We start from the raw sequence: 12532 nt of genomic DNA, 5'->3' as shown, positions 1-12532 counted from the left end.
CAGTGACGATAATAGAAGGAAACTCTCCCTAGAGCTGCTCTGGCTTACGGAGTTGGTTCTCTGATGACTGGGCTGGATCTCACCTCCCAGCCCTCCTTCCTTGGGCTCTTGTCTGTTGTCCACCTTCAGACCCTTCCTCATGAGCCTTTTCCATGGTGCTGACAGTGGTACAGATAGTATCCCACATGTGTCCATTCCATCTGTCACTTTGTAGAAGAGCAAGATGGTAGTTTGCTTTGTTTTAATGCCCTTTCTAGGAGGTCTATTTTATTGTGGTTTTCAAGGCTGGAAACGAACTCCTGTGGCTGCATATCAGTGTGAGTGGATGCTGGACCTTGCCTTTGGGAGACTCTGGCTCTCTCTAGTGATTTCTGATCACAGCTGTGAACAGCACAAAAGCAGGCTCACAAAATATCCCCAAACTAGGACCATAACAAGTAGAAACCTTCACTGTGTTCCAGATGGAGGCAGGTCTTCGGGTGGCTGTACCAGCTCCATCTGCATCCACGGGATCACCACTGAGTAGCTATTCTTGATCTCTTAAAGAATAATGACTGATGGACCATCCTGAATAGTGATTTGGGACAAAGAATCACAGACTGCTTTTTATGTGCAGAACTGACATTTTTCAAGCCTATCATTATTGCAAGCAAAGCAGAGATTTCGCTTTTCTAAATGCTCCCCCGAAACAGTTCATTTGCTATTTGTCTGTCGGTTCTCAAAGTTCTTGGCTGTTTACTCTGTCCAAACCCGTGTCCCTTTCCGCATCCAATTAAAGGATTCTAAGCACTCCCCCATCCCACCCTGGCTCTTCTGGTCTCCTTGTCACCACTCCAGGGCTCTTTGTCCAGAGTGGACAGGAAGGGGAAGAAAGGGAGGACACAGAAGCGCTGAGGGCAGGTCACAGCCACCAAGAGGAGGCTTCCAAACCACAGCAATTAGCTCTGACTCCCCTCTCTCCCTCCCCTCACCCCCACTCTCAGGGAGACTACTCCAATGATGTTGTTTAGGGACAGTACCTTCTTGCACGATCATCTCCCATGTAGATTCAACTTCTTCCTTGCTGAGCCTCTGAAGCTACAGAGATTTACAGTATTCCTTCCAGACTCTCCTGGAAGACCATGCTCCAGTTGCCTGCTGAGTTCCCTTCACAGCCGCCCCACTGGCCTGATTTCGAACTCAGCCCTGAGTGTACATCTCTTAGGATTTTGGTTAGAGTCCAGCTTCTGTTCTTCTGTCTTCTAGGTAGGTAATACGGGAGCCCTCAATACTGTGGATCTGTGCCCCGCAGTGTTTGGTGCATATTAGGGTCTCAGGGCATGTTTGAGGAATAAATACAAGAAAAACGAGACACAACATTTAAGCTTCTCAAAGCATTTTTTTTTTTTTAATTTTCTGCTTTTCCCACCAAGACCTAAGTTGTACAAACAGGTGTAAAATTCTGACCTCATGTAGTCCAAGTCCTTTCTGCTTTCTTTGCCACGTGTTTTCCAGTTGTGTCCCAGTCAGTGCATTGCTTTCTTCTGTGGCATATCAGCCATAGGTGGCAAGGGCACTTAGAGAGGTGGGGACAGTGGGGAGGCAAGCGTGCGGGGAGCAGCGGGCTCCCACCCCAGCTGAAAGCCCTGTAGAAACAGCCTCGGCTGGGGGATGCACAGAGGAGGAAGGTCATGGCTGTACCAGCTTCCTTGCACTCGGCTGGCAGCTGGAGCTACCGTCTAAGATGAGGAAGTCCTAGGGGCTCCCATGGAGACTGAGCATTTAAGAATAACTAACGGGTTCAGGACAGGAAACACATGTACACCCGTGGCGGATTCATGTCAATATACGGCAACACCAATACAATATTGTAAAGTAATTAGCCTCCAATTAAAATAAATAAATTTATATTAAAAAAAAAAAGAATAACACCCAGGCAAGGTGTCAAGTGAGATTAAAAGTTCTCTAACCATCATTTTCTCTTGGTGAGTGGAGGAAAAAAAAAAATCAAGAAGAGTTGAATCACCTTTCATTCTTCCGTTTTTGTCATTAATTTGGTGTTGCTTGGTTTTGATACAGCAGAAATAGAAACAAAAAGGCATCAAACCAACAGATACTTGGGTCCAGGGTACTGCATACAAAACTCTCCCAAGGATTGAGATAAAAGGACTTTATCCCCTAAGACTTGAAGAGGCAAAGAGGTCCTGTTTGGTTAGGAAAACTGGTTGAAAAGTACAACTAGCTGAGAAGCCATTCGTAATAGAGACAGAAAGCAATGCACACACACTTATTTTGTAGAACAGTAAACTGACAAGGTCAAGAGAATAAAAATCCTACTGCCTATGTAATAGAACCCCACTGAGCAGTTTTAGGAAGGGACTAGAACTTAGGTAACAATCTACTTACTAAAGATTGCTGGGTGTTAGTCACTCATGCATTCATTTTTACTGCTTACAACCTTCCTCCCCATCGCACCCTAGACCCTCTGAAGCTGACCACATCAAAGTAAATGTCCAACCCAAATAGGTACTGTGAAGTCCCTTTAGCATTTATAGATAAAGCCAAAAAGAAGAAGAAAAGAAGCCTTACGCCTTCTTTCCACCCAAGCTTCAGTGTGGAGAAAACTCAGTCAGCTCAGAACATAGCAACTAACATACCAAAGAAGGGACTGTGACCAAGGGAACAAAAGTGACCCATCCCCTGGCCCCTTCCCGCCATGCACCCTGTTCACACTGTAGTTATTTTCTTATCCTTGGTGGCTTGCTTGATGGCTGCCTGCTCGCAGATGATCTCCTTGAGCCGCTGCAGCCGCATGTTCTGGGTGGTCTGGTCTCCCACCCCCGTCTGGCTGCGGTGCAGCAAGGTCAGGGCGTGAATGTACTCCAGCTCTGTGTACTTCACGCCCTGGTCCACCACCAGATTCAGGAGCTCGTCGGCCGTGTTGTACAGCATCTCGTAGTACTGCCTGGGGAAGCAAGACACAGCGGGGTTCATTGGCTGCATGGTCAGCAGTCTACACGGTTTCAGTGGTAATGAATGTGCTATTCAGAAGCTACCGCATTTACCTATTCAATAAACATTTACTTATCACTGGATGTTGTTCCAGGCTTCCTCAGTGGCTCAGCAGTCAAGAATCCGCCTGCAGTGCAGGAGATTCAGGAGACATGGGTTTGATCCCTAGGTTGGGAAGATCCCCTGGAGGAGGGCATGGCAACCTACTCCAGCATTATTACTTGAAGAATCCCATGGACAGAGGAGCCCAGTGGGCTGTTGTCCAAGGGGTCACAAAGAGTTAGACATAACTGAAGTGACTTAGCACCCACGCTGATGTTGTTCCAGGTCCCATGACTATGATGGAGAATAAGACAGATATGACATCTGTCATCCTGGAACTCACTTCACGAGAAGTCTAAATGCAGACCCAGAGAGACCTCTCATCAGGGTCTCAGATCACTCAAGACTCTCCTAATTTTGCATTTGCCTCAGGATATAAAAAAGAGAGAAAAGTTGGGATACAGAAGTAAGAGAGAGAACCATCCAGCAGACATTGCTAGTAGTTTCTGTTTCATTCAGCCCCTCATTCATCAACATATTCATTGGAAGCTCTGTGAAATATATGGCTTTCTCCATAAAGTGGGATAATAAGAGTACCTCTTGAGGCAATAGTACCTCTTAGGGTCACTGGAAGAATCAGTTAATCCATATGAAAGTACTTAGAATGGTGCCTGACACAATTCTACCTGCTCCATAAACATTAACTATTATTACTGGAAACAGATCTATAATAATACATTAATAGTAATGTAGCAGTAAAAATAGTAGTATATAATGATGAGCAAAACACAGTCCCTTTCCTTAAATAGCTCAGAGACAGGTAGGAGAAGGTAATGAAAAGCAGAGAAAACTGCTAGCAAAGTTAATTTCCATGTACTGGGTCATGTAACACTCGCAATACCTAGGGAGCTATTACTGCCTTTCCTCAGATAAGAAAACTGAAGCCCAGGGACGCGACAGGACATGCCCAGTGTCACAGAGACATCTGTGACTGTGCCAGGATAAACTCAGGTTTTGGACTCTAAGTCCAGTACTCTTCTTCAAGGACACAGACATGATGCTCCGAGTACCCTGAGTGAGGTCTCAATGCTATGAACTGACAGCAGAGGAAGGAGGAACCAGGCATATTGCTGGGACGTGAGGGACCAAGGAAGACTTCCTATGGGGTAGGACGCTGTCAGGTAGGGCTTCCAGGAAGAAATTCTAGACTAAAGGAAAAGAAAAGAGATGAGCAAAGACAGGGAAGAGCAAACTGGTTGGCCTGGGAGTGCAGCTGAATAGAGGAGAGCCGTGGGAAAAGGGATTAAAGGCCAAGGGTACAGAGCCTGGCATCAGGTTAGTTGAGTCAACAGAGAACTTGAGACTGAGGTACGTCAATAAAGCCCTCCCCACTTGGGGTCCCAGGTTCTGCTGAGAACAGAGGCAGCATTCCAAGCTTCTGGAAGATTAATGTGATGGCACTATGAAAGCAGGATGATCTAGGAAGGGACCAGGTATAATTCTAGCAAAAAGGAAGGGACTTGAGAGCCATTTGGCTCAAGGCCCTAGAGGCACAGTTGAGGGAGACAGCTATCCATTTAGGGAACTACTTCAGAAAACACCGAAACAGTTGTTTAAGGACACATGTTTGAAGCTAAATTTGTCACATGGAATAAAAGAGGATTGGGAGCTCAGGGTTCTTTCAAAGCTAGAAGACAGGACTTTCCTGGCAGTCCAGGGGTTAAGACTTCACCTTGCAATGTGGGTTTGATCCTTGGCCAGGAAGCTAAGATTTCACATGCTTTGGGTCCAAAACACCAAAACATAAAACAGAAGCAATGTAGCAAATTCAATAAAGACTCTAAAAATGGTCCACATCAAAAAAAAAAATCTTAAAAAAAAAAAAAGCTAGAAGGGACTTGAAGTTCTAGAATGGTGCTTCACCAACTGTAGAGTTACTAGGGAACTTAGGAAAAGCACAGGTCCCCAAGATCTCCATCCCAGAGGCTGTGATCCTCAAAAGTTTAGAGCTAGGCAAGACTCTGAGCCAGCGTCTGTTTGGTAAGTGAATAGTTACAGACCCATTCCCACCTCCTTGAGCCAAGGATCTCAAAGCATTAGGGAAGGAGACAGAAGCAGTAGGTGAGTTGTGATGCTTTTCACTGAGATTAAACCAAAAGAATTGAGTTTCTTTGTACTATGATGTTGATATTTTCATCATTTATCTTAAGAAGTAACACTGAACCCACCAGACCAAGTGAAATTGGATTTCTTTTGAAAAATCCAATGAATTGTTTCCAGGGATACTGGCTGGTTTTCTACAGAGACAGCAGTTTCATGCTGGGAGCAGACAACAAAACAAAGACGCCTGGATTTCTAGTCCTGGAGCCTCCAGTGTGGTAAGTGATAAAGGGCATACTACTTAAGCCCTTAATGTTTCAATATCCTCTGTGCGATGAATACCTTTATAAATCCCAGAATGACACTGCGAAGTGGACTGAGAAACTAAAAGAGTCCTCAGGAGCCGCGGATGAACAGTGCCTCAGAACTGCAAAGCTGAGTTATTAAACAAAATTGACAGGTAACTGATGGTGTATTTTCCATAGTTAAGGGGAAGAAATTCCCCATAACTACGATGATATATTAGATCATAAAGAAACATAAATATTTAAAGAGAGAATGAAATTCATTCATCTTTCAGAATAGTACCCAGGAGCAAAGGGTATACTAAATCAGCATAGCAACAGTTCTACTTGGAGATGGAGAAAGGGTGCTACAAGGTGCCCTAAGGAGAAAAGAGAAAAATGCCTTGAACTATACAATTAGGATGAGCTTCCATGCTAAACACTGACACACTGAAATGAACATGTAATCCAAGTGGGATAAATAATTTATCAGTGCTTATTGAGGCCCCGGGAAAATGAAAGCTTGATCTTTATCATCACAAATTAAAATAGCAGCCATGGCTTCCAGGGCCCCGCGTTTTATACAAGGTGGCACCCTACTTGACTGCCGAGACAGGACCAGGGGAAAACATATTTGATTTAGACTTTTTCTGGTTCATGACTTGTAGAGCAAGTTTCTTCAGAGCTGGTGATACATTCAGAGTCCGATTGCTAGACATGGACCAAATATCCCATTCCAGTAACCAGAGATCCATGTCCCCCTTAGGGGTGGAACGTTCTGTGCGGAGGTGGTTCTTCCCTGCTCTTTTTCTCTTGCTTTGCTGAGTGCCTTTGGGCAGTTTCCAAGTTTAATGAGTGGAGGGGGAGAGAATGCAAAGATAGAAAAGTGACGTCATATAGGCGGGTCTCACAGTCTATAACATGACAACGTTTGTATTTTGCTTGGGTCCAAGCAGATTATTTTTTCATATCTTCCTCATATCTCCTTTATCCACAGACCTTTCTTCCTTACTTTTTCCCTTATTTTATTTTAATATTGCACTGCAACTTTTTCTCCCCAGTGATTCTGTCTTAAAACATTCATAACAGTAAGCATACAAAGGACATTTTAGTAAGCTGGGCAAATCTTCTTTTCCATGTGTAAAAATAAAGTTTGTTTTTCTGTGATTGGATATTAATACATGTGTCATAGCTGTCCCTGTGGCTCAGCTAGTAAAAAATCCACCTGCAATGCGGGAGACCTGGGTTTGATCCCTGAGCTGGGAAGATCCCATGGAGAAGGGAAAGGCTAACCACTCTAGTATTCTGGCCTGGAGAATTCCAGGACTATACAGTCCATGGGGTTGCAAAGAGTCAGACACGACCAAGTGACTTTCACATAGGATACACAGATTATACAGAAAGATTAAGCTGAAAAAAAATTACTCATATAGTTGCATCACCACATTTAGCATTTCCTTCTAGATTTTTCCCCCCATATGTAGAAGTCTACCATCTCTTTGTTACAGCTGAAAACTTTAGGGTGACACAGTATTGGACACATGGGTTGTTTCCATTTTAAAAAACTTTCTTTCCTGATTTCAGATTTCCAAAACAGAATTAGTCAAAAGATAAGTATATATATATTTTTAGGACTTTGGCAATGCCGCCAAATTGCTTTCTAAAAAAGTTGCATCAATATCTTCCTACCAATAGCATATGACAGCCCCTAGCTCCTCATTTTCTTTTAATTTACATGAGGTTGGACAATTTTTTACCTACATATATATTTTTAATGTGCGTGCATGCATGCTAAGCTGCTTCAGTCATATTCGACTCTAGGTGACCCTATGGACTGTAGTCCGCTAGGCTCCTCTGCCCACGAGATTCTCAAGGCAAGAATACTGGAGTGGGATGCCATGCACTCCGCCACTGGGAAACCCTGTTAAAGTACATGGGTATGCATATATGTATAAGCAAACTGTTGATATCTTTGTATCTTTTGAGTATTAGTGCTTTTCATACTTTTCTTTAAGAATGCTTCCTGTTTTCACAGACATGAAGCAAGGAGAGTTCTAGTCTCTCATCCCTGGCTCTCCTTCCCACTTCACCAAACTCAAAGTTATCACTGTATCTCTGAGAGCTTCTGGAAAGAGTTTCCATTCTCTTCTTTGTCAAGAGAGGGAAGAAAGCCCTAATAAGACCAGTTACTCTCAACCCAGTGACCCCTCATTCCTGTTCTTGTGGGCGGTCCCTAAAGTTTGGGTGTGGGGGTAAAAGGAAGGCTCGAGCTGGGGGCCTGCCCACAGTCTCTGGAAAAGCTCTGCCCTCTGCCTCCCTCCACTGTTGGGGTTCAGATTCCTGGATCTCCAAATGGAAACTATATTTTCCACAGATACACAGCTATGTCTCAGACTGGGTTTTATAATCCGTCATGATCATTGTAGTAGTTAACAGTGATGTCAAAATTTTAGTTACATTAACACATTCAACCCTTTGAAGTAGCTCCTGCAATCACCCACATTTTAAAATGAACAAACTGAGCTATAGAGAGTGTGGGTGTTTTGTCCAGGGCCTCAAAATGAAGGACCCTGAACCCTACACCTGCTCCAAAGTCGCCCCTAATACAGAAACTATAAAAAGCAAAAGTACTAATTGCACAGGATACTTGTTGAGCTTATTCATTTTTAGTCATGATTTAGGAAAAATGAATTAAATAAAATTTGCATACTAACTCAACCCTCTGCATTCCATTGTAATGCAACAAAGTAATACTGTGACAATTCAAAATTCATTTATACATTTTGCAGTAATATTTGAATAACACTGGATTTGATCTGGGAATTCAGCACTCTAAACCAAATAATGAAGTCATGTTGTATATTCAGCACTCAAGAGTCACAGCAAAGACTTCTGGCTTTTCATTGTGAAGACTTCCTCATGTAGTCCTTTCTCCCATAATGAGAGTATTAATGTCAATGAAAGAATTAGGCTCTGGAGCTGACTTCTTAAATGTAAGTTTCTAAGGAAGAAAAATTTACCTGAATATAATTTAGTAATGACTGTAGCTCCCCAAATTCTTTTTAGCCAATACTTGCAGCATTATGAGCAATTTAATAGAAATCAAGTAGTTGATAGGTCACTAAATTGTCAGGTAAAATATTCAACTACTGTTTTCTCTGCTGACTCAATGGTATATAAGGTAATAAGCAGGGAAATAGGAAGAGAAAAGAAAAGAACTGAATAATCCATAAACTAGATAATCATCTCATAAATAATTGAGAGATAGTTATAGCAGAAAGACCTGGAGAAGTAAATACTCAAGAGATCAACTAAGCTTAGATTCCAGTTAAGTTTTTAATTTCTTCCTAACTAGTTATGAGAACTTGTATAACTGCTACCAGCTTTTGAACCTCTGCCTCCGACATGAAAAACAAAGAGGTTACAGAAGATGCTATTTAAGCACTGGTATTTTTGGATTTTAAAACCTTTACAACTAAAGCCTTTGACTGTGTGGATCACAACAAACTGTGGAAAACTCTTCAAGAGATGGGAATACCAGATCACCTTACCTGCCTCCTGTGAAACCTGAATGCAGATCAAGGAGCAACAGTTAGAACTGGACACGGAACAATGGATTGGTTCAAGACTGGGAAAGGAGTACATCAAGGTTGTATACTGTCACCCTGCTTATTTAACGTATATGCAGAGTACATGGGAAATGCCAGGCTGGATGAAGCACAAGTTGGAATCAAGATTCCTGGGAGAAATACCAATAACCTCAGATATGCAACTGACACCACTCTTATGGCAGAAAGCAAAGAAGAACTAAAAAGCCTACTGATGAAGGTGAAAGAGGAGAGTAAAAAAGCTGGCTTAAAACTCAACATTCAAAAACCTAAGATCATGGCATCCAGTTCCATCACTTCATGGCAAATAGATGGGGAAACAAAGGAAACACTGACAGACTTTATTTTCTTGGGCTCCAAAACCACTGAAGATGGTGACTGCAGCCATGAAATTAAAAGATGCTTGCTCCCTGGAGGAAAACCTAGATAGCATATTAAAAAGCAGAGACAGATTTAGGAGAATGGCATTAAAACATGTATAATATCACATAAGAAACGAATTGCCAGTTCAGGTTCGATGCAGGATACAGGAAGCTTGGGGCTGGTGTACTGGGATGACCCGGAGGGATGGTATGGGGATGGAGGAGGGAGGGGGGGTTCAAGATGGGGAACACGTGTACACCCATGGCAGATGCATGTTGATGTATGGCAAAACCAATACAATATTGTAAAGTAAAAAAAAAAAGGCAGAGACATTACTTTGCTGACAAAGGTCTGTCTAGTCAGAGCTATGGTTTTTCCAGTACTCATGTATGGATGTGAGAGTTGGAGCATAAAGAAGGCTGAGAGCCAAAGAATTGATGCTTTTGAACTGTGGCATTGGAGAAGACTCTTGAGAGCCCTTGGATTGCAAGGAGAGCCAACCAGTCAATCCTAAAGGAAATCAATCCTGAATATTCTTTGGATGATCTGATGCTGAAGTTGAAACTCCAACACTTTGGCCACCTGATACAAAGAGCCGACTCATTAGAAAAGACCCTGATGCTGGGAAAGATTGAAGGCAGGAGGAGAAGAGGACAACAGAGGATGAGATGGTTGGATGGTATCACTGACTCAATGGACATGAGTTTGAGCAAGCTCTGGGAGATGGTGAAGGACAGGGAAGCCTGGTGTGCTGCAGTCTATGGGGTCAGAGAGTCAGACACGACTGAGCAATGGAACAACAACAACAACAGCATCCTCTGCTTGGTCCTTTAAAATCATGGGCTTCCGGGACTTCTCTGTTGGAATGCAGGGGTACTGGGTTCCATCCCTGGTCAGGGAATTATTTATAGACTCTCACATGTGACAACTAAGAGTTTTTGTGCCTCAACTAAAAGATCCTTCATGCTGCAACGAAGATCAAAGATACCATGTGCAGCAACCAAGACTTGGCACAGCCAGATAAATAATAAACACTGAAAAAAATCACACTGGGCCTCCATTAGAATTAGCTGATGCTGATTTTCCCTAAGCTCTGGGAAGCAAGATGCAGTACTGCTTGATTTGAAAACATTCTGAACATGTGTAAACTTAGCTCAGATGTACTTTCCAGACCAATAATAAAATGGATGGTAATTCTGTGTGTCAGAAAAAGAAATTACTTTATTAAAAATATAAATATAATTGCTCTCATTTGTCTTCCCCTTCAAAGAGCTCAAAGTTTATTACAGACAGGATTGAAAATCCTACTTTGAAAGAGCTGAAGTTATTTCCATTTCAGGAATAAGAAAACTAAGGTAAAGAAAAGCTAAATAATTTTCTGAGAGTTTGTGGCAGAATTACATTTGTATTCTACATGGGGATAGTTATTAACACTCCTTAAAATAAGTTGTGCAGTTTTTGTTCTGACCAGGACAAACAAGAAGAGAAGTGAAGAATGGTCTTTAGGAAAAAAACAATGTAGAACTTCCTTCAGCTGGTGGCAGCTGAAAACCTTTCAAGAGGTAGAGAGCCTGAAGGCCACTGCTACAAGGCTTGCAGAAACTGGATGGGTCATCTACCTACATTTTCTTTATATAATGTGGTGCATATACCAGAGATTTCATCAACAGCACATATGCTTAAATGATGGTTATCCATTGGTCTGTTTCTGATAACCAGTACTTGGGGGCGGGGCTGTCTCCCCAGAGTAGATGTTAAACCTGTTAATGTTAAAAAAGATGTTAAAAAGTCATCTGCGTTCATTCTTCTCAGTAACGGACCCTGATATGTTTGACAGCAGTGGCCAGCGCCTTGCTTTATTTCTTTTCAAAAAATACAACTACTCAGAGGAACTTCTCTGAGATCCAGCCCTTTTGAGATGAGGACCCTCTCCCAAGCTCAGTTACAGTTGCCGAAAGGGGAAGAAAATGTCTTTTTATTCCTTTAGTTGGAAGTTTTGCTCCCCACCTTTGGAACACATTCTAAATTATAAATATCTATGGTTAAAATTTCTTCCTCAGTGACTTAAGGATTCACATGTCACCCTCTGCTGCATCAGATAATTTTTTAAATTAAGTTTTCTGCAAAAGGGCTGGAGGAAGATCTGCATTTTTAAATTCAGTACAATTAAAACTGTGTCTCTTTGGTCTGGCACTGCCTTTGGTCAAACCCCACTGGTATGAATAATTATTCAGTCCATTAAGAAGTCTGCTCTACTCCTTCTCCCATTTTGAAGGTTTTAATAAATATTGATCAGGCACATTTCTGTTTGCACTTGCCAAAGCAATTCTGATGGATTCATCTTATGATGTTATCAAATAATGAAATATGAAAGAGTGAATAGAATTACCCTCTTGTTCTGTGATTTTTTATTTAGGTCCTTCATTTTACTTTCATAATTGTGTTTGTCTCATACTCCTGTAAATGCTCTTTTGATTATCAAAAGGTGTGTTCAGGTTAAGGCGAGCTATGCTGTGCTGACTATCATTTAAGAGAGTCTTTTCCATTAAAAAAGTATAATTCATATCACTTTAGAATATCACTTTAGAAAGTCTTTTCAATTAAAAAAATGATCTAATATCATGGGTTGATAAGAGGACATAGTATTATACATTTTGGTGGCCTCAACACTATAAATTGTTTACCAATTAGCACAAGGCCTTTGTATTGGATATTGTCTCTATTTCTCAGATTATCAATCTGGGAGACAACTGCTGAGATATGCTAAATAAAAATAATTCAAAAGTCCTATGGCTTTTTCAGTTTTAAGTAATGAAATGGAATGATCAACTTTTCAATAAATAATGCAAAGGCTTTCTTCAAAGGAAAACCTAATATTATTATTACTAATGCTTAGGAAGCTCTAATAACATTTTAAATGCTAATATACAAAGGTACAGTCCTTGGCTTCAAGAAGGTTTTTTTTAAATCTACACTTGAAAAAAAATCCAATCTAGGCCTAGATCAAAGATCTCTAAGACACCAGGGAAATGTTTTAATAATCGACTACTCTCTTTCAGATCATGAGAAAAAGAGTTGAGGGGCCCTAGACAAGGTACCGGAGAAGGCAATGGCACCCCACTCCAGTACTTTTGCCTGGAAAAT

At 41.7% G+C, this 12532-nt stretch overlaps 1 protein-coding gene across 2 annotated transcripts in view; it reads right to left on the bottom strand.

Annotated features, from left to right (window-relative positions):
- Positions 1 to 1358: 1358 nt before the first annotated feature.
- Positions 1359 to 12532, bottom strand: part of EXOC4 (exocyst complex component 4) — an 800870-nt gene continuing 789696 nt past the window's right edge. For both annotated transcript variants that reach the window (XM_061414736.1, XM_061414737.1), the window contains one exon: positions 1359 to 2944. In XM_061414736.1, the coding sequence (XP_061270720.1) occupies positions 2707 to 2944 (238 nt within the window). In that variant the 3' untranslated portion in view covers positions 1359 to 2706. The remainder of the gene's footprint in view (positions 2945 to 12532) is intronic.

The sequence above is a fragment of the Bos javanicus genome, chromosome 4 (assembly GCF_032452875.1).
Source record: "Bos javanicus breed banteng chromosome 4, ARS-OSU_banteng_1.0, whole genome shotgun sequence".
Lineage (NCBI taxonomy): Eukaryota > Metazoa > Chordata > Mammalia > Artiodactyla > Bovidae > Bos > Bos javanicus.
The sequence above is the reverse complement of the archived record's forward strand: the minus strand, read 5'-3'. Positions and strand labels throughout refer to the sequence as shown.